Here is a 25,657-nt window from a genome sequence, read left to right as displayed (position 1 = left end):
TAGCTGTGGCAGGTGGATTCAATAGTTGCTGCTCCCAGATTCTAGAGCACAGGTTCAAGAGTTGTGGCCCCCAGGGTTAGTTACTTCAAGGCATATAGGATTTTCCCCAACCAGGGATCCAACCTGTGTCTTCTGCATTAGCAGGGAGATTCTTTACCTCTGAGCCACCAAGAAAGCCCCAATTATCAATTATTGAGCCACCTCTTGTAATTCAGAGGAGATCTGGGAGACTAAAGCTTTTCTACAAAAGGGAAGCAGGCAGAGGGCATGAGGTGGTGTGCTCCATCCCAGGAAGGCCCCATAGGGTCCTGCTGCATTACAGTTGGAGAACTTCCCACAGTGCCCTTGTTTGGTCCTGATGAGGGCAGAGTGCCCAGAAGGCGGGGTGCTATCTCTTTCGGCCAGCTCTCTCCTGGTCTCTCCACAGCTGACGGGCGTTTCTGAGCAGATGCGGCTGATAGAGTTGGTACCTCCTTTCTCCACTTTCCGGGTGGGTGCCTGGGCTCATAGCTCTCACTTCAGCAGAGTTTGCAGCCAGGTGCCTGAACGCGGGCGCCCTGGTGCAGGACTCCAAGTGCAGCACCGTCCTACCCGCCTCCATCAGCTGCGCCAGCATCCTCTCCGCGCACCTGCGTGTGGCTCCTGTCTGGCCACCCCTTCCTCCCGCTATCCACACAGCTCCCGACTCAGGGCTCCAGACGGTGGTGGCAGAGGCGCCTAGAGGGTGGCCCAGAAGGCTGGGACCAGGCAAGAGCTGCCGCTCTATTTCCAGAAGCAGGTGGTTCTGGGGTACCCCCTAGCGGACTGGCACTGTGGTTGAGCCTCCAGCATCCCCGTCGGCGCCACCATGAGCAGTCCGAGCAACTCCCCTGCCAAAGGGGCTCCCGCGCCCCAGTCCACGCCGGCCCAGGAGCCCACACCGGCCCCGGAGTCCACGCCGGCCTCGGAGCCCACGCCGGCCCCTGAGCCCACGCCGGAGCCCCCGCCGGAGCCTTCGCCGGTCCCCGCGCCCTCGCCCGTGGCCGCTGGCAAGACGCACTTGGTATACCCGGAGGTGAATCCCAACCCGCTGCTGCACTCGAACTTCTGCTCCCTGCTGTTTCTCAGGTGAGCGCCCCATCTGAGCTGTGACCCGCCCGCCGCAGGTACATTTCAGTGACCAAGGGGAGAATCAGGGCGAGGGAGCATTTTCCGAGGGCGCCCAGGCAGCTGGTGGAGCCTCTCCACTCCCGCCGCGTGGTCCCCGCCTGGGCGTGAGGAGTGAGGGGAAGTCCTGGACGTAGGAGCGGGACCCAGAAACCTGGTATCCGGAGTGCAGGATTTCCCAGCCTGGCCTCTCGCTGCTCCAGCATCCTCCAGGGCCCTGGAGCAGGAGGCAGGGAGGTTAAAAACCCAGATTGCCCCCGGGGGAGTCGCCACCCAAACGGAGAAGGAACTGGATCCTTACATTCTACCTTTAGCAGGCTTCCCCAGTACAGCTCAGGATTTCCAGTTCTAAACTAATTTGCACCCTTTCTCCGCCCCACATCCCCCCACCAAGCAAGCAGTTTATGAACAGCTTCCTTTATCTAATTAGTGCCCTGCCATTAGATGTCTTTGCCATCTTCCAGTGATGTCCCCACAATTTCCCATGTAACTTAGATGACACCTGGGTTCCAGCTGCACTGGGCTCTGTCTGTCCCTGTGCCTATGACCATGTCTTTCTTTCCCTCCCTCTCTCTCTTCCTGTGTGGCTCACACTGCATGTCCTGGTACCTGGTTGTGACGAATTTCATGTATGTAAAAAAACTATTGTTTTTTGTTTAATGAATGGGGGCCCTGTTCTTGAACATGTTTTGCTTTTGCCTGGGATATACAGCTTGGAGTAGAGTGTGCATTTGATCACAGCCCCTTTCCCTGTTGTGAATATTTCTGCTTTCACCTTTGAGGACCACTTGGGGGATAAGGTCACTGAAGGCTGTGGGGTCTTATCCAGATCTTTAGCCTTTGGAGAAGAGGTGAAAGGCCTTGATGCAGGTGGTTCTACCTAGGAGTCATTTGGTCCTGAAATCACTCAGGGGTCCCTGAGATGGGAGGAAACACACACAGATGAAAAACAGCACAGAGAGGTGTAAGACAGTTTTCCCTCTGGTAACTGGGACTACTAACTAGCTGTGCCTGAACCTTTGGGTTTTAATTGCTCTCGGATGATAATTGGATTTTTTTTGTTTCTAGACCCTAACCCATTCATATTTCCCATAAATTCTGACATTTCCTTTTTTAAGGGGAAGATATAGGGGATCCTCATGGCATGGGAGCCAATGTGCTTATCTTCATGGTAGTATGTTCAGTGTGTGTAGCTACGTCTCTTGGCCATTTGGCAGCCCTTAAGGCAAGAGAGGCCTAGAAGTAGGAGTGTAGGGGTGGTTACTGTAAATAATAACAAAATAGACACATGTCTCCTTAACTTCTGCAGGGCAGGCAACTCTCCCGGCATGTTCTATTTGTAGATTTGCAAAATGTGTGTGTGTGTGTGTGGAAATGGGAAAGTGAAGACTTCTTATTGATTTGGGTAGGCACCTATTTCCAGTTTTCCTGCTGGAGGGGAAGGAGCTATTACCTCACACCAGAAGGAAGAGAGGCACTGAAGCAGAGAGGCTGAGTAAATTGCCTATATCACACAGCTAGTAAGTGGTGGAGTTGGATCACAAACCAGGCCATCTGTCTCCCCAGACTGTGTTATCCTGTATGTGACTGCTGTACTGAGCTGCCTTTGTGGACACTTGTTCTTAAATTCAGGGAGAAGGCAATTCCAAACACGTCTTTGGTCTTGTTGGTAGGAATTTCTCAAAGTTCTTAAAGTTCTTGCGGTTGGAGATGATGCATGTGAAACATTCTATAATAAAGCTTTAGGACAGCTGTTTTCAGAATCTGGCTCTCAGACCAGCAGCATCCTTGTCACCTGGGATCTTGTTAAAAATGAAATTCAATGGATAAGAAAGCTGTGGTACATATATACAATGGAGTATTACTCAGCCGTTAAACAGAATTCATTTGAATCAGTTCTGATGAGATGGAAGAAACTGGAGCCAATTATACAGAGTGAAGTAAGCCAGAAAGAAAAACACCAATACAGTATACTAACACATATATATGGAATTTAGGAAGATGGCAATGACGACCCTGTATGCAAGTCAGGAAAAAAGACACAGATGTGTATAACGGACTTTTGGGCTCAGAGGGAGAGGGAGAGGGTGGGAAGATTTGGGAGAATGACATTCTAACATGTATACTATCATGTAAGAATTGAATCGCCAGTCCATGTCTGACGTAGGGCGCAGCATGCTTGGGGCTGGTGCATGGGGATGACCCAGAGAGATGTTGTGGGGAGGGAGGTGGGAGGGGGGGTCATGTTTGGGAACGCATGTAAGAATTAAAGATTAAAAAAAAAATAAAAAATAAAAAATAAAAAAAATAAAATTAAAAAAAAATTATGATAATAGCTAATATTCATTGAAAAAAAAAATGAAATTCCCCACCGTGCTCCTTCTAGACCAGTTCTGTAAAGTTAGAAACTCTTAAACAAGCTCCAGGTGATTCTGATGGAAGGTGGAGGCTGGCTTCTGCTTTAAGTCATTCCTCCCATTGGCACTGTTACTTCACTATTAACTTTTTTAAAGGGGGTTAGACTTTGTGAAGTTGGTTGTTGACCATGATTGCCATCTTGTATGTAAAGTCTGAGGTGCCCTCATGATTTCCTTGTGTCCCCCACTTGCTGACCTGGAAAAGTGGAAATGAGTCCAGCCAGAAAATGCCACCCAGAGACAAGACCCAACTTGTAGAGAAAAACCATGTTTTCATCTTCTCATTGGGTATTTTTTTTTTCTTAAATTTCATCAGCTTTCTAAACTTGTAAGTGATGCCAGTAACTAGCTTACTGATTTTATACAAATGGCCTCACTGGCTTTCTAGTGTTTTCACAACACAGTTTAGAGTTAGGGTCTAAGAGCAGTCTACGTTATAGCTAATGGTAGTTGTTGTGGATTTTTTAAAACGATAAACATTTTTCTATTTCTGTAAGACACTTAAAGCTATAGAAGAAAGTAGGATTTATTTCTGTTATCATATAGATTTTCTGATATTTTGGTTGTTTCTTAATCTTTCCTCCAGAACTTTTTTTGTATACCTGTGCACATGCATCCATCTTTTCTATAAAACTAGTTTTTAATCTTGATTCCTTCTTAATTTTCTGTGTTTAACATTTATTTATGACATTAAGTTATGTTCAGAACATGGTATTTAATTGTCATTTATGAAATCTTGTACTTTAGTTTAATGTGAAGAGAAGTGAAGTCGCTCAGTCGTGCCCGACTCTTTGCGACCCCATGGACTGTAGCCCATGGACTGTAGCCCACCAGGCTCCTCCGTCCATGGGTTTCTCCAGGCAAGAACACTGGAGTGGGTTGCCATTTCCTTCTAGTTTATTGCTAATTATGATATGCATAACCATGAACATGTACTTTGGTGTATCTTTGCTTTTTCTATAGTCCTAGGAATACGATAACTGGTGAAAGGTTGAATTGTTTTCCACAATGTTCAGATCAATTTGCCCTCTTCTATATTTTCACCACACTGCACTGCATGTGGAATCTAAGTTTCTGACTAGTAATAGAATTTAGGCTCTTGGCTGTGAAAGCTCTGAGTCTTAATATCTGGACCACTAAGAAACTGCCAGTTTGCCCTCATGGTAGCTCATAGTGTGCCTATTTTATTGCCAACTTTGAGTATGTGAATTACATTTTTTCAAGGTCTAAAGTTAAAAAAATATGAAACAATTTTTTTTCAGATTTTATTTTACTTTACAATATTGTATTGATTTTGAATTTGAATTTATTGATCTATATAGATGGAACTTTTCTTTGGAAACACATCTATTGACCATTTATTTGTGTTTCTTTGAATTATCTATTAATAGATTTTTTTCTCTCTGAGGAATTTATATTTTGAAATGATTTTCAATAATGCTTATAATATTTTTCCAGATTTTCATTTGTCCTTTACTTTAGAGCTATCATTATTTATGTTGATTTCTCCTATTGTTTTTTAACCTTTTTAAAATTCTAGCATCATCTACCTCTCTGTAAACATTTTATTTCAGCATTTTTGTTTCATTTATAAGAATAAAGGCAGCTAAAATTTCTTTTAGAATTTGATATAAGATAGTCCTCCTCCTTTTTTCTGAAACAGCTCTTCTTCCCGTCATGGTTTATTGAATGATGCTTCCTTTTACCATTATTGGAAATCAGTGGCACAATTTATGAACCGTGTCCAGTCTGCTGAGACTCTCCCTGGTGATGTCCCTGCTGTCCTCACTGCAGCCTCTGGGGTGAGCTCTGCATTTCTCTCCACCCTCATCCCAGAGGCCAGCAGGTTGGGGTGAGTGCAGGACCTGTCCCCAGAAATGAGGGTGGGGCAGGGCCTTGGACCAGAAGCACTTAGCCCTTCAGAGAGCGGTTACATCCTCACTACCCTGACACTGGTCACATCAAAGTCAGTGAACTGTCCCCTTGCAAAGGGAGTGTGGACGTGGAAACTGTCACTGGTATTAAGACAGACTCTCCAGAGATTCTTGTCAGAGAAACTGATGACATGAGGGGGACGTGAACTGGCTGAGTGCTGACATGGTTTAGAGAGATTGGTCCTGTTAGGTCCTCAGTAATTCAACCATGAAAGCATAGAAAAGTATAATATCAAACCAGTATTCTTGGTACCATTTTCAGAATACTACTTGTATGAATCTTGTTGTTCTTCATTAACAGTCAGAAAATCCACATGTTGTTGATGAAGGCTGGGTGAGCTCTCCAGGGCCCTTTCTCTGATCTTGATCTGTTACCCTTTCCTAAGCATTTCGTTTGATGAGTTTTGGTAACTTTATACAATAACTACAGCCCTAAGCAAGATTTAGAATATCCCAAAGTTATATTCAAATTTTGTTTTAGAAGGAAATTTAGAGCAACAGATATTAAAGGTCATGGTGATTCTCACCTGGAGTGGAAAATTGGAGTAGAGGACAATTGAGGCCCTGGTCCTCAGTGCTTGGGTCCAGTCTTCAGACTCCTGGACTGGAGTTCCTTAGAGGTGTCAAGTTACCAGGGTTAGCAAAATCTGAAATTCAGTCTCTCTTATTCCTTCTTTAATAATTCATAGACATTCATTTACTTAAAAAATAATTCCTAAACATGTCTTCTGTACCCATATTGTACTAGGAATAATGCAATAAATAAGAGAAACATGAACTCTGCTCATGGGTTATTATTGTCTGGTTTTGGAAATTTCCTTACCCAGTAAAATAGTGTTAATCCTTGGGCTATTTCTGCATATTATTAGCAATGTAACTAATACATAATCAATTTGAACAGGGTTTGGAGGAACCCTCTATACAGTTACTGTTTTTCATTTTATGAAGTGAAGTGAAAGTTGCTTAGTCATGTCCAACTCTGTGATCCCATGGACTATATAGCCAGAATAACAGAGTGGGTAGCTGTTCCCTCCTCCAGGGGACCTTCCCAACCTAGGGATCGAACCCAGGTATCCCACATTGCAGGCAGATTCTTTACCAGCTGATCACCAGGGAAGCCCATTTCATTTTATAGTTAATAAGTAATTTGCAGAAAGATTATTTGAGGTTATATGAATACCATGCTGCACATCAAACTTTCAGCCACTAGGTGTAGCTTCCAATGATAATTTTTTAACTCCATTGTTCATTCTATGTTTATTTGCATTCTTGAATACAAGAGCTTTCCCTTCTCTCATGTATATGTAGCAGTATGGATTCATGGATCCTTTTGTTATTTAATGGATTGTGATTCATTGCCATTTATTTTGATGCCTAAAGAATCCCAGATTTGTTTAGCAAGAGCCATTCAAGCTGGCTTCTCTGTCCTCCTACATATCCTCATGATTCCTTGAGTGCTTCCTTATTTTATGGTGCTAGTTGTCCCAGGTCCATCTTCTACTTTCTCTGCCTGTTGGTCTCAGCCTGTAGATAGTGATGCGGTTGGTGGGAATGCCTGGGGCTCTGCTCATCTTGGCCTGTACTAGTTACAGCAGCCCCCACAGGCATTCCCCTTCCAGAGCCAGTGTTGTGGTTGGACTGGCCCTTGTGATTCTTAGGATTGTGAGACACGTCTTAGCAACAACCATCAGGGAACTTTCAAATGTCAAGGTGTATCACTCACATGACCTGAAGAGTACAAGGCATGCCTGGATCTACATAATGCGGTCCTAGGCAGAAAGAGAGAAATAGACTGTGAAAACTAGTGAGCGAAAGAGCTTGGACCTGGTGTTCTGCCTTTTGGGGATCGAGGGTGGAGTGTGCTAGGATTTAGCAGGTTCACTCTATTGGTGAATTTAAAAAATAAGAGCGGGAATTAAAGTGCGGGAAGGGAGAAGCAAGCAGTCAGTGAGATGGTCTGTTATCAGGCCAACCAGCATGTTCTGAAAAAGGGAACTTCATGGGTGGGGCAGTCTGGCTCTTTATCTAGTTGTATAACTAACTCATGTTCATTGGAGATGGATAGCTTTGAGGTGTATGTCTTCAAAGCTTAATGTCAGGCATTTATATTGCAATTTAAAAAGGTGATTATCAGGTGCTAAAACACACTGCCCCAACCTTGGAACCAGCCATTTCTTCAAGGAACCTTGGTTCCTTTTAGAGAAGAAAGATATTAATAAGACAGGATCTGGGTAGAGGGGGCCAAAGGGACAGACTTCCCTAAAATAAGTAAGTCATGGGAATGTAATGTCTGGTGGAGTGACCACAGTTATAGTGCTTTATTGCATATTTGAAAGCTGCTGAGAGTTGACCTTAAAAGTTCTCACCACAAGAAAAAAATAATTGTGTATGTTGAAAAAAAAAATAACTTTGAGATTTGGGTCAGGAGTGTTCTTTGCTACTAGTGTGTCATTGCTTCTAGGGTCTTTGAGGATATAGAGCCAGACAGTTCAGTTCAGTCACTCAGTCATGTCCGACTCTTTGCGACCCCATGAATCGCAGCAAGCCAGGCCTCCTTGTCCATCACCATCTCCCAAAGTTCACTCAAATTCACATCCATTAAGTCAGTAATGCCATCCAGCCATCTCATCCTCGGTCGTCCCCCTCTCCTCCTGCCCCCAATCCCTCCCAGAATCAGTCTTTTCCAATGAGTTAACTCTTCTCATGAGGTGGCCAAAGTACTGGAGTTTCAGCTTTAGCATCATTCCTTCCAAAGAAATCCCAGGGCTGATCTCCTTCAGAATGGACTGGTTGGATCTCCTTGCAGTCCAAGGGACTCTCAAGAGTCTTCTCCAACACCACAATTCAAAAGCATCAATTCTTCGGTGCTCAGCTTTCTTCACAGTCCAACTCTCACATCCATACATGACCACTGGAAAAACCATAGCCTTGACTAGATGGACCTTTGTTGGCAAAGTAATGTCTCTGCTATGCTATCTAAATTGGTCATAACTTTCCTTCCAAGGAGTAAGTGTCTCTTAGTTTAATGGCTGCAGTCACCATCTGCAATGATTTTGGAGCCCCCTCAATAAAAGTCTGACACTGTTTCCACTGTTTCCCCATCTATTTCCCATGAAGTGATGGGACCAGATGCCATGATCTTTGTTTTCTGAATTTTGAGCTTTAAGCCAGCTTTTTCACTCTCCTCTTTCACCTTCATCAAGAGGCTTTTTAGTTCCTCTTCACTTTCTGCCATAAGGGTGGTGTCATCTGCATGTGTAAATATCCAATTTTTTTTCTTTCATATTTCTATATATTTACAGTGTAGACTATTTTTTTTTTTACAAAGCCCAGGAATGTAGGATTCTAATTAGAGTTGTATAATTTGAATATATACCATTTTTCTTTTCTCTTAATTTTTAACAGGTGGATAAACCCCTTTTTCCTATTTGGTCACAAATGGAGATTGAAAGAAAATGAGATACACTCAGTGCATCCAGAAGATTGCTCCCAGCACCTTGGAGAAGAGCTGCAAGGGTGAGCACAGACAGCAAGAAGAAGGGGAGGAAGAGTGAGAATTTCCATGTAGGGCTAAAGGTGTGCGGGGACTTTGCCTTCCTCTGGGTTCTTCTGAGCCTCCTCCCCTGACTCTGCACGTTCACTCGCCCACTTTGGAGGCTGGGAGAGACTGTGTTCCCTATGCATCTGTGGATGTGAAGGGAGCCCACAGCCAAGGCCCTGGAGGCCAAGCTCTGTCCCCAGAGGCAGTGTCCCTGCAGGACAGTGTCTACACTTCTGAGCTGCTCATGACCTGTGAATCCAGCAAAGCCTCTAGGCCTGTTTTTCTGGGGCTTCAGTCTACACCACTCGTCTTTCAGGAGCCCTGTGAACAGTTAGCCAGTATCTCTGGGGCAGCCACAGAGCGCCCTGTAGTGAAGGCTTATCTTCCACTCTGGCCCCTCCCCCATTTTCCCTATGGCAGAGCTGTCCTTTACTGTGCTTTTTCTCATCACAGGTACTGGAAGCAAGAAGTTGAGAGAGCTGAGAAAAATGGACAAAAGCCTTCTTTAAAGAAAGCAATCATAAAGTGCTACTGGAAATCCTGTTTGTTATCTGCAATTTTTATATTTTTTGAGGTAAAGGCTTTCATTGTATGTGGGCCCATACTGAGATGGATGTGACTGGTGAGAGAGACCAGTGGTTTAACATCCTGTAGCCCAGTGGTTGTGTTTATCTTCAGCATAAACAGGCATTTACCTAGGGAATTGGTCCTCTGGAGATTACTATTTGTCTTTTAACCAATTAACACATAGTATCATGGGAGGAAACACTGAAAAGCAAAGACATTTTAGACCATGTTAGGACATTGTTGGTGCTCAGTAAATGATATAAATGCTAAAATTAATCCTTGATCAAAAGAGTATCCTAAGATGCTGGGCTGGAAGAAGCACAAGCTGGAATCAAGCTTGCTGGGAGAAATATCAATAACCTCAGATATGCAGATGACACCACCCTTACAGCAGAAAGTGAAGAGGAACTAAAAAGCTTCTTGATGAAAGTGAAAGTGAAGAGTGAAAAAGTTGGCTTAAAGCTCAGCATTCAGAAAATGAAGATCATGGCATCTGATCCCATCACTTCATGGGAAATAGATGGGGAAACAGTGGAAAAAATGTTAGACTTTATTTTTGGGGGCTGCAAAATCAATGCAGATGGTGACTGCAGCCATGAAATTAAAAGATGCTTACTCCTTGGAAGGAAAGTTATGACCAAACTAGATAGCATATTGAAAAGCAGAGACATTACTTTGCCAACAAAGGTCCATCTAGTCAAGGCTATGGTTTTTCCAGTGGTCATGTATGGATGTGAGAGTTGGACTGTGAAGAAAGCTGAGCACCGAAGAATTGATGCTTTTGAACTGTGGTGTTGGAGAAGATTCTTGAGAGTCCCTTGGCCTGCAAGGAGATCCAACCAGTCCATTCTGAAGGAGATCAGCCCTGGGATTTAGTTGGAGGGAATGATGCTGAAGCTGAAGCTCCAGTACTTTGGCCACCTCATGAGAAGAGTTGACTCATTGGAAAAGACTTTGATGCTGGGAGGGATTGGGGGCAGGAGGAGAAGGGGCTGACAGAGGATGAGATGGCTGGATGGCATTACTGACTCAATGGACATGAGTCTGAGTGAACTTTGGGAGTTGATGATGGACAAGGAGGCCTGTCGTGCTGTGATTCATAGGGTCGCAAAGAGTCAGACACGACTGAGCGACTGAACTGAACTCAACTGAAGACCTCAAGGAATATGTAGTTTGGAGGAAGCAAACTTGGGGCAAAGCCCCAGTAACATATGACATTTAACAGGTGCTCAGTTCAGTGCAGTTGATCAGGCATGTCTAACTCTTTGAGACTGCAACATGTCATGCTTCCCTGTCCATCAGCAACTCCTGGAGCTTTCTCAAAATCATGTCCGTCAAGTAGGTGATGCCATCCAACCATCTCAATCCTCTGTCATCCCCTTCTCTTTCTACCTTCAATCTTTCCCAGCATCATGGTCTTTTCCAGTGAGTCAGTTCCTTGAATCAGGTGGGCAGGGTATTGGAGCTTCAGCTTCAGTCCTTTAGTGACTATTCAGGATCAAGTCCTTTAGGATTGACTTGTTGGATCTCCTTGCAGTCCAAGGAACTCCCAAGAGTCTTCTTCAACACCACAGTTCAAAAGCATCAGTTCTTCGGTGCTCAGTCTTCTTTATGGTCCAACTCTCACATCCATACTTGGCTACTGGAAAAACCATAGCTTTGACTAGTCGGATGTTTGTCAGCAATGTCTCTGTTTTTTAATATGCTGTTTAGGTGGTTCGTAGTTTTTCTTCCAAGGAGCATGTGTCTATTGAGGGATAGTATGGGGAAGGAGGTGGGAGGGGGGTTCAGGATTGGGAACACATGTACACCCGTGGTGGATTCATGTTGATGTATGGCAAAACCAATACAATATTGTAAAGTAAAAAAAAAATAATAATAATTTCATGGCTGCAGTCACCATATGCAGTGGTTTTGGAGCCCCAGAAAATATAGTCTCTCACTGTTTCCATTGTTTCCCTATCTATTTGACATGAAGTGATGGGACCAGATGCAATGATATTCACTTTTTGAATGTTGAGTTTTAAGCCAGCTTTTTCACTCTCCTCTTTCATTTTCATTGAGAGGCTCCTCAGTTCCTCTTTACTTTCTGCCATAAGGATGGTGTCATCTGGATATCTGAGGTTATTGCTATTTCTCCTGGAATCTTGATTCCAGCTTGTGTTTCATCCATCCAGGCATTTTGCATGATGTACTCTGCATATAAATTAAATAAGCAAGGTGACAATATACAGCCTTGATGTAACTCCTTTCCCAATTTGGAACCAGTCTGTTGTTCCATGTCTGGTTCTAATTGTTGTTTCCTGACCTATATTTTGATTTCTTAGGAGGCAGATAAGGTGATCTGGTGTATTCCCATCTCTTTAAGAATTTTCCACAGTTTGCTGTGATCCACATAGTCAAAGGCTTTGGTATAGTCAATAAAGCAGAAGTAGATGTTTTTCTGGAATTCTACTGCTTTTTCTACAATCTGACGGATGTTGGCAATTTGATCTCTGGTTCCTCTGCCTTTTCCAAATCCAGCTTGAACTTCTGGAATTTCTCCATTCACATACTGTTGAAGCCACACTTGGAGAATTTTGAGCATTGCTTTGCTAGAGTGCAAGATGAATGCAGTTGTGCGGTAGTTTGAACATTCTTTGGCATTGTCTTTTTGGGATTGGAATGAAAGCTGACCATTTCCAGTCCCGTGGCCTCTGCTGAGTTTTCAAAATTTGCTGGCACATTGAGTGCAGCACTTTCACAGAATCATCACTTAGGACTTGCAATAGCTCAACTGGAATTCCATCGCCTCCACTAGCTTTGTTCATGGTGATGCTTCCTAAGGCTCACTTTACTATGCACTCCAGGATGTCTGGCTATAAGTGAGTGATCACACCATCCTGACTATCTGGCTCATGAAGATCTGTTTTGTATAGTTCTTCTGTGTATTCTTTCCACCTCTTCTTAATATCTTCTGCTTCTCTTAGGTCCTTACGGTTTCTGTCCTTTGTTGTACTCATCTTCGCATGAAGTTCTCTTGGTATCTCTAATTTTCTTGAAGAAATCTCTAGTTTTTGTCATTCTATTGTTTTCTTCTCTTTCTATGCATTGATCAATAAGGAAGGCTTTCTTATCTCTCCTTGCTATTCTTTGGAACTCTGCATTCAGGTGGATATATATTTCCTTTTCTCCTTTGACTTTAGCTTCTCTTCTTTTCTCAGCTATTTGTAAGGCCTCTTCAGACAACCATTTTGCCCTTTTGCATTTCTTTTTCTTGGGGATGGTCTTGATCCCTGCCTGCTGTACAATGTCATGTACTCTGTCCGTATTTCTTCAGGTACTTAGTCTATCAGATCTAATCAATCCCTTGAATCTATTTGTTACTTCCACTGTATAATCATAAGGGATTTGATTTAAGTTGTACCTGAATAGTCAGTGGTTTTCCCATCTTTCTTCAATTTAAGTCTGAATTTTGCAATAAGGAGTTCTTTATAGCTACTCAGCAAATAATAATTAATTTGACCAGGTCACATGTGATAAATGATTTCCTAAGATAGGATCATCACCTCTCCCCTTCCAGGGGAACAGAACCTGGGACCCTGCATCTGGGCTGCAGCTGCCCAGAACTCCAAGAGCACATCCTTCCCTGGGCTTCCCACTTCCCCAAGGGCTGGCACTGTGAGCCAAAACCTCCATGTGGAGGAGCTCAAGTTTCACCATGAATTCATTCACCCTCCATGCTGGTTTCTGTTCTGGCTGTAGGGGTGGCTTTCTGATTGAAGGGGGAGTCTTGGTATCGGGGATTGGCAGAGTGTGGAGAAAGGGGTGTGCAAGGAAAACCAGAGTAGAAAGCCATGAGCTCAGTGACCTCCATGACCCTGAAGAACCTGGGTCAAGGTCCCACACTGAGACAGTTTCACTTGGGGACACAACGCCATCAGCTCCCCTGTTCTGGCTGAGCCTGCTGGAAGTCTACTGCAGACCCCCTTGGGTGGCTCATGCTCTTTGTGGTCCCTCAGAGCTGTCTTAGGGACACGGGTGGCCTGTGAGTGTGTGGGAGCAGGAGGGATGGAAGATACAGTTACTGAGAAAGGGGAGTTTTAGGTGGAGAAGGTGGTGAGTTGTCATCATTCCATTGTATTGGGGGTGAAGTGATTTACAGGTGGTTTACAGATGGAAGGTGTGGCTCTTATTTAATGGTTTTTTCTTCTGAAGAGTGTGCAGGCAGATAGGTAGGTGAAGTCCACCCTGCACAACTGAAGAAACTAGAAAATCTGTCAATTCACTGGTGACTGGATGGTCCTAGCAGGTTGAATTCTCATTAATGACATGGGTGGATTAGCCGTTGTGCCAGAGGCTTTGGGACAGGTATATGGGGGAGAGTGCTACCTTTAAGAGGGCTCTGACCACCCAGATATTGCAGTGCCTTCCTTGTGGCAGGGTGAAGTGTTGATTCCACAGTTTCCCAGCCCCAGTCATGGTTCCTGCTAAGGATCAAGGAAGGCCAGGCCTGGGGCTGCATAAGGTGCAACTGGTAGAGCCCTGGTCCCTCTTTCAGGAGGCTGGTTGTTGGGTGGTCATGGCAGAGAAGTGGGGAGTCAAGGACCTGGTAAATGTGGGGGCTCATCCTCTGTTGTACTAGAAGTACTAGTGGCAGTAACAGAGGATCATACTCAGTAGTAGTGGTGATGGCAGGGGCAGCAGTACTGTTAATAGTGTAGCAGTACAATAGTAAGTACTCCAAAAACATTATGTATCAAAAATGCTATAAGCACTTTGCATGTCATATCACCAAATACTTTAGCTAATTCAATTAAGTCATAGATATTATGTTACTTCCATTTTAGAAGAGAGGCACTCTGTTCAAATAGTTGTGTCTGCGGTCATATGACAGAAGGCAATGACATCCCACTCCAGTACTCTTGCCTGGAAAATCTCATGGATGGAGGAGCCTGGTAGGCTGCAGTCCATGGAGTCACTAAGAGTCAGATACAACTGAGTGACTTCACTTTCAATTTTCACTTTCATGCATTGGAGAAGGAAATGGCAACCCACTCCAGTGTTCTTGCCAGGAGAATCCCAAGGATGGGGGAGCCTGATGGGCTTCCATCTATGGGGTTGCACAGAGTTGGACACGACTGAAGCAACTTAGCAGCAGCAGCAGCGGTCATATGAAGAGTCAAGGACAGACTGAGGTTCCTTCTCAGGCACTCTGACTTATGAGCCCGATCATCTTGATGACTGGAAGTTTGTCCATGATCAGGAAGGCTTGTCTTGAGAGCTTTGTCTTCATGATCTCAGACACATGTGTCCTGAACTTGGCCTAAGGATAAGAAATGGGATACTAAGAACTCCCTGGAACAGGATGTCAGATTAAGGATCATAAATGAGGGCAGAGTCCAGATTGGACCACATCTTCCCCCAATACTGGAAGTGACTAGGACTCTGACACTGGCAGCATGTCATGTTGAGTTCAGATGGATCAGGAGCCCTTTAGTAAGCCACTTTGCCCTAATTACTATTCCCAATGGATTAATTTATGGCTGCCCTGGAGAGCTAACTCTAAATCTATCCATACTCTTATGACATTGCTCCAGATGGGCTCCCTGCATGGACCAATGAGAAGACATTGGGTCTTGGATGGTGACTATGTTGGGACTGATGATCTGGGCAGAGGTTGAGTCCTCTATGTTGTTGCTAAGTGCTCCTGGTTGCTTGCTGAGACCCAGTACATCTGTGATTCTGGGGGTGCATTTGCTAAGCGAGAATGAGAACCCCAGGTCAGTTACTAGGATGTGGAGCAGTTCTCCTGTTTTCCAAATACACTTCCCCACACAGAAGGTATACTCCAAACCTAGGTCTTAGTGTGAGAGTTGGGTGGGGCCAGACCGTCCCTGGGTGGATAGCAGATAAATCAACTGTTAAGTGCCAGGACTGGACTTTCTCTCAGGAGGGAGTTGCTTGTTCATGTTGTTTAAGCCAATGTCTTGGTGGTTTACAGTGTAAAACTAGGAGTGGCCTTGATTCCCCAGGTAAGGATGCTGACTGGCATATGAAACTCCTTCTAACTTTGTGGTATTAGGGTTATAACTGGCAGAACTCTTCATTCTAATGCAGTGATATTCCAGAAGTTGAGGGCCATTAAAACTTAAGGAGAAGTGAACCTTAGAGTTTGTTTGTTTTTTTTCCTGTCCACCAAAAGAAGCCTGAAATACAATACAAATACTCCTGTTTGCCTAATCTTGGTTGTTGACAATCTACTCTTCGGAGAAGTTACAAAAAAATGATTTCTCATGACAAAGCTAGTAATGATATAGCCTTTTTTTTTAAATTTTTTTTTTACATTTTAAAGATCTTTTTCAGGTGCTGTTTTGAATTTGGGATGATTAAAGCTAGTTACTAAGTTGGATGGAAAGAATGTTAGTTAAGTAACTGATTTTATAAAGCAATGTCTCATTTTGTGATCTTCTGTCTGTGCTACTTGTTGGTCATTATATTTGAGATGGTAGAAGATCTAAACTCAGCCCAGAATTCTCTCAAATGCAAATGTGCTGCCTGCTAAATCACTATAGTCATGTCTGACTGTTTGAGACCCTATGGACCTTAGGCCACCAGGCTCCTCTGGCTATGGGATTCTCCAGGCAAGAATACCAGAGTGGGTTGCCATGCCTTCCTCCAGGGGATCTTCCCAACCCAAGAATTGAACCAGGAACTCTTACATCTCCTGCATTGGCAGGCGAGTTCTTTATTACTAGGGCTACCTGGGAAGCTCTAAAATGCAAATACATTTTCTTTATGACCTCCAGCCCTCTTTTAATTCCTCTGGTGCACAGAACACCTTGTAGATCATCCATGATTCCCGAGCCACGTGCTGTGACCACCCACGGTGCAGGCACTCCTGGCAGCACCAGAAGGAAGAGGCAGGAAGTGTCAGTCCAAGGTGAGGCTTTTCAAGTTAGGATTTTGAAGTATTAAAATCTCTGTCCTATGAGAGAAAGAATTATGATGCTCAGAAAAACAAATGGCAGGCTGATGTTGATGTGGAGCTCTTGAAAAACCAACAATAATTAAAACAGAACATCCAGCAAGTCCCCAGCATGCCTGGGCCCTGCATATACCTCCATGGGGACCCACAGACATCCCAGGTCATCAGGGATTCCCTCTTAGAGATAAGTCTTCCACATGCTGGTATGTAAGTGGGATGACCTCAAAGAGCCAGTGTGAGTTTACTCAGTCCCCTCCCCTGAGAGGTGAGGAGTGGTGGGGGTTATGTCCTATTCTCTTGACTGTTAGAAATGGCCCAGCTTTTTCTCCTGTACATGAGCCACCTTGACTTTCTGTATTAAATTTAAAAAGTATTGCTTAAAAGTAAAATCTTTTTTGAAAGTCAAGTTCCTGAAAGATTTCCAGAGTTTTGGCATTTTGTCTTTTGAGAAGTCTGTGGAAGAAATGATGTTGAGGGTGGAGGTATTTACTTTTGGTGACTTGGATTTGTATTGATTGTTTGATTTTCCTTAATAGAGGAGAAGGGAACCTTTAGGGGGTGACTAGAGGGAAGAGGTAGGTTGTGGGATGGAGTGACTGTTTGGCAGGATGAGCAAGTGTTTCTTTAGTTTTGGGAAAGAAAATTGCTGTCCCTAAGTCTTACTCAGGAATTAAGCCTAAGTGCCTCCCAACTCACTGGTTTAAGATTTGATTTTTGCCTTGGGAAAGAGATTTGTAATATTTCTTCCAAAGCAACACCTGCAGTGTTTGTTAGATGGAGAACCATGGATGGCATTTTTTTTTTAGCTTGGCTTCTGCCATGTTTAATTTTTGACTCCAAGGAACATCCCAGCTTCTAAAGGGTAGAGACTTATTAACACAGTGTTCCCTGGGGCTGAGAGCCTAGGAACCTCCCCAGCCTGGTTTCCTTGTGATGCTCCAACTGAAGCTGGACTCCATTCTATTAATCTCTGGATGTACAGTTTAGGGTGGAAAAGATTGGATGTGTTTGTGCCAATGTCTTGGGCTTCCCATATAGCTCAATTGGTAAAGAATCCACCTGCAATGCAGGAGACCCTGGTTTGATTCCTGGATTGGGAAGATCCGCTGGAGAAGGGACAGGCTACCCACTCCAGTATTCTTAGGCTTCCCTTGTGGCTCAGCTGGTAAAGAATCTGCCTGCAAGTTGGGAGACCTGGGTTCGATCCCTAGGTTGAGAAGACCCCCTAGAGAAGGGAAAGGCTACCCACTCCAGTATTCTGGCCTGGAGAATTCCATGCATTGTATAGTTCAGGGGGTCACAAAGAGTCAGACACAACTGAGCAACTTTCATAAGAAGCCCTTGTGCCAATGTTTCAGTTCTAAAAGGCTCTTAAAGCAGAAGGTGATGGCAAGAGCATGCTTCCTGTACATAAACCATCTTTATTTTCTGTTGGGCTGGGATGATGAGAGAATGGGAACAAGGGCCAACTGTGAGCAGGGCTTGTTCATAGAGAAACAAATTTCTTACCCTTCTCTGCTACCTTTTTCTTTGTTCATCTTAGGCAAAGAGTCACTTGGCATGTTGCCAAGTGCATTCTAAGGCACTAGTGGTGATATTTATTGAGTATCCACAGTGTACTAAGCACAATGTGCTAAGGCTTTATTGTCTTTCAACATGAAATTCTTGCCTAAGGTTAAAACTGCTTGTCTTATAGAAGATAGTGGATCTGTACATTTTTCTTTTAGATGAGCCATGGATGTAGCATTTTGTTAAAATGCTTTTTAATGAGCAAAAATAAAAGTTAAGCTTGTGTTAAGAAAAATGGGTGTGACTTGAATTTCTAATGGAGACTTTTTTCTTTCAGGAATGCACCAGAGTAGTTCTGCCCTTACTTTTGGGGAAAATGATTAGTTACTTTGAAGATCCCAAAGTTCCTGGTGCTTTATATGATGCCTCTGTCTGCGCTGCAGTGCTGAGTGCTTGTGTGCTCCTGTGGGCCATTCTGCACCACTTGTACCTCAATCATTTTCAGTGTGCAGGGATGAGGCTTAGAGTGGCCACATCCCATATGATCTACTGCAAGGTAAGTGTCACTTGGTACCTCACTGTGTACCTCTGCTGAAGCATCAGAAGCGTTTTGAAACTGGCATCATTTATGCTTTACTAGAGCTTGCTATTTGCATCAAGTTTGTTGTCATTTAAGCAAACTTTACCAATATATAACAAAAAGTTTTTGAGAGCAAGTAAAGGCCACCTTTGATAAATTTTATCTACAGGTTGTTGCATAATACCCACTAAATTTATAATGAAACCTAATTTAAAAATAAGTATGAAAAGTATCTAGTTGATTTTCAGTGTTTTCCCTGCCTAAATCTCAATGGTATTTATGGAAATTTTGTTATTGTTGATCATTAAAACCTTCATTTATATCAAATTTATGTTTAAAAATGAGTTTTAGTGATTGGATCTATAAAATTAAATCTAGGAAACAAGAATGTATTTGAGAAAGTTTATGATTATATTTTTGAATTACCCATTTGATCATATTCAATATAATTGTTTTAACTAAAAATATATATGGGCTCCCCTGGTAGCTCAAATGGTAAAGAGTCTGCCCACAATGCAGCAGACCTGGATTCAATTGCTGAGTTAGGAAGATCCCCTGGAGAAGGAAATGGCAACCCACTCCAGTATTCTTACCTGGAAAATCCCATGGATGGAGGAGTTTGGTGGGCTACAGTCCATGGGGTCACAAAGAGTTAGACACGGCTAAGTGACTAACACTTTCACTTTCAAATACATACATATATATATATATATATATATATATATATATATATATAAATGGAATCTATGCCAAAAACAGATTCACTGTGTTCTACAGTTAAAATTACTTTTAATGGTATTAGGGAAAATAGTTGGATGTTCAGGCAAAGCTTGAAATTTTCCCATGGTTTTAGTAATTTTGGAGAGCATTTGTTGCTGTTCATTCAAGTTACTTTCTTAAAACAATATTTCCTTCTTTTCTGTAATAAAGATTATAGGACTTTTTTTTTTTTTTTTTTTTTCTGCGCCGAATGGAGTGTGGGGTCTGTTCACCAACCAGGGACTGAACACAGGCCCAAGACAGTAAAAGCACTGAGTCCTAACCACTGAACCACCAGGGCCTTCCCAGCATTATAGCACTTCTAATAAGACCTATGTTGATGTGTTCAGTGACTTTATATTGAGAAATGGCATAACATTATTCCACAGTTTACTCTGATCTTAACTGATATAAAAGGAGTAAGGATTTCAGATGTCTTTACAAAGGAATTGATACAAATACACTGCCAGTAATTAAAGGGCCCTTTATAAACTTGATCCTGGATACCTCTTTGCCCTGGGCTATTTGCTTTTAAAAAATCCTTATTTAACTGTGTCATATACTTGAAATTAGATGTTTAAGAGTTTTTGTTCCACACACACACAAAACATGTGGTAATGGATATGTTAATTGGTTTTACTACAGTAATCATTTCCCAATGTATATTTATATCAAAACATCATGTTGCACACCATAAACATAGATAGCTTTTATTTTAAAAAGTCCTCATTGAAAGCTAAAAACAAAACATTTAAATTGAAATTATCACCATTGTTTCTTGGTTGCTCCTTATCTAAAGCTTCTGTTTCTTTTCTTGTTTTTTTTTTTTTATTTTTATTTTTACTTTATTTTACTTTACAATACTGTATTGGTTTTGCCATACATTGACATGAATCCACCACGGGTGTACATGCGATCCCAAACATGAACCCCCCTCCCACCTCCCTCCCCACAACATCCCTCTGGGTCATCCCCATGCACCAGCCCCAAGCATGCTGTATCCTGCATCGGACATAGACTGGTGATTCGATTCTTACATGATAGTATACATGTTTCAATGCCATTCTCCCAAATCATCCCACCCTCTCCCTCTCCCTCTGAGTCCAAAAGTCCGCTATACACATCTGTGTCTTTTTTGCTGTCTTGCATACAGGGTCATAATTGCCATCTTTCTAAATTCCATATATATGTGTTAGTATATTGTATTGGTGTTTTTCTTTCTGGCTTACTTCACTCTGTATAATCGGCTCCAGTTTCATCCATCTCAACAGAACTGATTCAAATGTATTCTTTTTAACGGCTGAGTAATACTCCATTGTGTATATGTACCACGGCTTTCTTATCCATTCATCTGCTAATGGACATCTAGGTTGTTTCCATGTCCTGGCTATTATAAACAGTGCTGCGATGAACACTGGGGTACATGTGTCTCTTTCAATTCTGGTTCCCTCGGTGTGAATGCCCAGCAGTGGGATTGCTGGGTCATATGGCAGTTCTATTTGCAATTTTTAAAGGAATCTCCACACTGTTCTCCAAAGTGGCTGTACTAGTTGGCAAACCCAACAACAGTGTAGGAGGGTTCTCTTTTCTCCACACCCTCTTCAGCATTTATTGCTTGCAGATTTTTGGATCGCAGACATTCTGACTGGTGTGAAGTAGTACCTCATTGTGGTTTTGATTTGCATTTCTCTAATAACAAGTGATGTTGAGCATCTTCTCATGTGTTTGTTAGCCATCCATATGTCTTCTTTGGAGAAATGTCTATTTAGTTCTTTGGCCCATTTTTTCATTGGGTCATTTATTTTTCTGGAATTGAGTTGCATAAGTTGCTTGTATATTTTTGAGATTAGTTGTTTGTCAGTTGTTTCATTACTATTATTTTCTCTCATTCAGAAGGCTGTCTTTTCACCTTGCTTATATTTTCCTTTGTTGTGCATAAGCTTTTAATTTTAATTAGATCCCATTTGTTTATTTTTGCTTTTATTTCCAGAATTCTGGGAGGTGGATCATAGAGGATCCTGCTGTGATTTATGTTGCAGAGTGTTTTGCCTATGTTCCCCTCTAGGAGTTTTATAGTTTCTGGTCTTACATTTAGATCTTTAATCCATTTTGAGTTTATTTTTGTGTGTGGTGTTAGAAAGTGATCTAGTTTCATTCCTTTATAAGTGGTTGACCAGTTTTCCCACCACTGCTTGTTAAAGAGATTGTCTTTACTCCATTGTATATTCTTGTCTCCTTTGTCAAAGATAAGGTGTGTGGATTTATCTCTGGGCTTTCTCTTTTGTTCCATTGACCTATATTTCTGTCTTTGTGCCAGTACCATACTGTCTTGATGACTGTGGCTTTGTAGCAGAGCCTGAAGTCAGGCAAGTTGATTCCTCCAGTTCCATTCTTGTTTCTCAAGATTGCTTTGGCTATTCGAGGTTTTTTGTATTTCCATACAAGTCTTGAAATGATTTGTTCTAGTTCTGTGAAAAATATGGCTGGTAGCTTGATAGGGATTGCATTGAATTTGTAAATTGCTTTAGGTAGTATACTCATTTTCACTATACTGATTCTTCCGATCCATGAACATGGTATGTTTCTCCATCTATTAGTGTCCTCTTTGATTTCTTTCAGCAGTGTTTTATAGTTCTCTATATATAGGTCTTTAGTTTCTTTAGGTAGATATATTCCTAAGTATTTTATTCTTTTCATTGTGATGGTGAATGGAATTGTTTCCTTAATTTCTTTTTCTACTTTCTCATTATTAATGAATAGGAATGCAAGGGATTTCTGTGTGTTGATTTTATATCCTGCAACTTTACTATATTCATTGATGAGCTCTAGTAATTTTCTGGTGGAGTCTTTAGGGTTTTCTATGTAGAGGATCGTGTCATCTGCAAACAATGAGAGTTTTACTTCTTCTTTTCCAATTTGGATTCCTTTTATTTCTTTTTCTGCTCTGATTGCTGTGGCCAAAACTTCCAGAACTATGTTGAATAGTAGTGGTGAAAGTGGGCATCCTTGTCTTGTTCCTGACTTTAGGGAAAATGCTTTTTATTTTTCACCATTGAGGATAATGTTTGTGTTTTCATTATGTTGAGGTATGTTCCTTCTATTCCTGCTTTCTGGAGAGTTTTTATCATAAATGGATGTTGAATTTTGTTAAAGGCCTTCTGTGCATCTATTGAGATAATCTTATGGCTTTTATTTTTCAATTTGTTAATGTGGTGAATTACATTGATTGATTTGCGGATATTGAAGAATCCTTGCATCCCTGGGATAAAGCCCACTTGGTCATGGTGTATGATCTTTTTAATGTGTTGTTGGATTCTGATTGCTAGAATTTTATTGAGGATTTTTGCATCTATATTCATCAGTGATATTGGTCTGTAGTTTTCCTTTTTTGTAGTATCTTTGTCAGGTTTTGGTATTAGGGTGATGGTGGCCTCATAGAATGAGTTTGGAAGTTTACCTTCCTCTGCAATTTTCTGGAAGAGTTTGAGTAGAATAGGTGTTAGCTCTTCACGAAATTTTTGGTAGAATTCAGCTGTGAAGCCATCTGGACCTGGGCTTTTGTTTGCTGGAAGATTTCTGATTACAGTTTCAATTTCCATGCTTGTGATGGGTCTGCTAAGATTTTCTATTTCTTCCTGGTTCAATTTTGGAATATTGTACTTTTCTAAGAATTTGTCCATTTCTTCCACGTTGTCCATTTTTTCGGCATATAATTGCTGATAGTAGTCTCTTATGATCCTTTGTATTTCTGTGTTGTCTGTTGTGATCTCTCCATTTTCATTTCTAACTTTATTGATTTGATTTTTCTCTCTTTGCTTCTTGATGAGTCTGGCTAATGGTTTGTCAATTTTATTTATCCTTTCAAAGAACCAGCTTTTGGCTTTGTTGATTTTTGCTATGGTCTCTTTTGTTTCTTTTGCATTTATTTCTGCCCTAATTTTTAAGATTTCTTTCCTTCTACTAACTCTGGGGTTCTCCAATTCTTCCTTTTCTAGTTGCTTTAGGTGTAGAGTTAGGTTATTTATTTGACTTTTTACTTGTTTCCTGAGGTATGCCTGTATTGCTATGAACTTTCGTCTTAGCACTGCTTTTATAGCATCCCACAGGTTTGGAGGTGTTGTGTTTTCATTTTCATTAGTTTCTATGCATATTTTGATTTCTTTTTTGATTTCTTCTGTGATTCAGAAGTGTGTTGTTCAACCTCCATATGTTGGAATTTTTAATAGTTTTTCTTCTGTAATTGAGATCTAATCTTAATGCATTATGGTCAGAAAAGATGGTTGGAATGATTTTGATTTTTTAAAATTTATCAAGGTTAGATTTGTGGCCCAGGATGTGATCTATCCTGGAGAAGGTTCCATGAGCATTTGAGAAGAAGGTGAAATTCATTGTTTTGGGGTGAAATGCCCTATAGATATCAATTAGGTCTAACTGGTCTAATGTATCATTTAAAGTTTGCGTTTCTTTGTTAATTTTCTGTTTAGTTGATCTGCCCATAGGTGTGAGTGGGGTATTAAAGTCTCCCACTATTATTGTGTTATTGTTAATTTCCCCTTTCCTACTTGTTAGCATTTGTCTTACCTATTGCAGTGCTCCTATATTGGGTGCATATATATTTATAATTGTTATATCTTCTTCTTGGATTGATCCTTTGATCATTATGTAATGGCCTTCTTTATCTCTTTTCACAGCCTTTGTTTTAAAGTCTATTTTATCGGATATGAGTATTGCCACTCCTGCTTTCTTTTGGTCTCTATTTGCATGGAATATCTTTTTCCAGCCCTTCACTTTCAGTCTGTATGTGTCCCTTGTTTTGAGGTGGGTCTCTTGTAGGCAGCATATATAAGGGTCTTATTTTTGTATCCATTCGGCCCATCTTTGTCTTTTGTTTGGGCATTCAACCCATTTATGTTTAAGGTTATTATTGATAAGTATGATCCTGTTACCATTTACTTTATTGTTTTGAGTTTGGGTTTATAAACCCTATTTGTGTTTCCTGTCTAGAGAATATCTTTTAGGATTTGTTGGAGAGCTGGTTTGGTGGTGCTGAATTCTCTCAGCTTTTGGTTGTCTGTAAAGCTCTTGATTTCTCCTTCATATTTGAATGAGATTCTTGCTGGGTACAGTAATCTGGGCTGTAGGTTATTTTCTTTCATCACTTTAAGTATGTCTTGCCATTCCCTCCTGGCCTGAAGAGTTTCTATTGAAAGATCAGCTGTTATCCTTATGGGAATCCCCTTGTGTGTTATTTGTTGTTTTTCCCTTGCTGCTTTTAATATTTGTTCTTTGTGTTTGATCTTTGTTAATTTGATTACTATGTGTCTTGGGGTGTTTCGCCTTGGGTTTATCCTATTTGGAACTCTCTGTGTTTCTTGGACTTGGGTGATTATTTCCTTCCCCATTTTAGGGAAGTTTTCAACTATTATCTCCTCAAGGATTTTCTCATGGTCTTTCTTTTGGTCTTCTTCTTCTGGCAGTCCTATAATTCGAATGTTGGAGCATTTCGTGTTGTCCTGGACGTCTCTGAGATTGTCCTCATTTCTTTTAATTCGTTTTTCTTGTTTCCTCTCTGATTCATTTATTTCTACCATTCTATCTTCTATTTCACTAATCCTATCTTCTGCCTCCGTTATTCTACTATTTGTTGCCTCCAGATTGTTTCTGATCTCATTTATTGCATTATTCATTATATATTGACTCTCTTTTATTTCTTCTAGGTCCTTGTTAAACCTTTCTTGCATCTTATCAATCCTTGTCTCTAGGCTATTTATCTGTGATTCCATTTTGATTTCAAGATTTTGGATCAATTTCACTATCAATATTTGGAATTCCTTCTCAGGTAGATTCCCTATCTCTTCCTCTTTTGTTTGGTTTGGTGGGCATTTCTCTTGTTCCTTAACCTGCTGAGTATTCCTCTGTCTCTTCATCTTGGTTATATTGCTGCGTTTGAGGTGGCCTTTTAATATTCTGGTAATTTGTGGAGTTCTCTTTATTATGGAGCTTCCTCACTGTGGGTGGGGTTCTATCAGTGGCTTGTCAAGGTTTCCTGGTTAGGGAGGCTTGTGTTGGAGTTCTGATGGGTGGAGCTGGGTTTCTTCTCTCTGGAGTGCAGTGGAGTGACCAATAATGGGTTATGAGACGTCAAAGGTTTTGGAGTAGCTTTGAGCTGCCTGTATATTGAAGCTCAGGGGTGTGTTCCTGTGTTGCTAGAGAATTTGAGTGGTATGTCTTGTTTTG

At 41.7% G+C, this 25,657-nt stretch overlaps 1 protein-coding gene across 2 annotated transcripts in view; it reads left to right on the top strand.

The window, feature by feature from the left end:
- Positions 1-423: 423 nt before the first annotated feature.
- LOC138446664 (ATP-binding cassette sub-family C member 4-like) overlaps positions 424-25,657 on the top strand; it is a 126,555-nt gene continuing 101,321 nt past the window's right edge. For both annotated transcript variants that reach the window (XM_069601883.1, XM_069601882.1), the window contains exons 1-4: positions 424-1,107; positions 8,903-9,013; positions 9,492-9,612; positions 18,419-18,637. In XM_069601883.1, the coding sequence (XP_069457984.1) occupies positions 848-1,107; positions 8,903-9,013; positions 9,492-9,612; positions 18,419-18,637 (711 nt within the window). In that variant the 5' untranslated portion in view covers positions 424-847. The remainder of the gene's footprint in view (positions 1,108-8,902; positions 9,014-9,491; positions 9,613-18,418; positions 18,638-25,657) is intronic.

The sequence above is a fragment of the Ovis canadensis genome, chromosome 10 (genome assembly GCF_042477335.2).
Source record: "Ovis canadensis isolate MfBH-ARS-UI-01 breed Bighorn chromosome 10, ARS-UI_OviCan_v2, whole genome shotgun sequence".
NCBI lineage: Eukaryota > Metazoa > Chordata > Mammalia > Artiodactyla > Bovidae > Ovis > Ovis canadensis.
The sequence above is the reverse complement of the archived record's forward strand: the minus strand, read 5'-3'. Positions and strand labels throughout refer to the sequence as shown.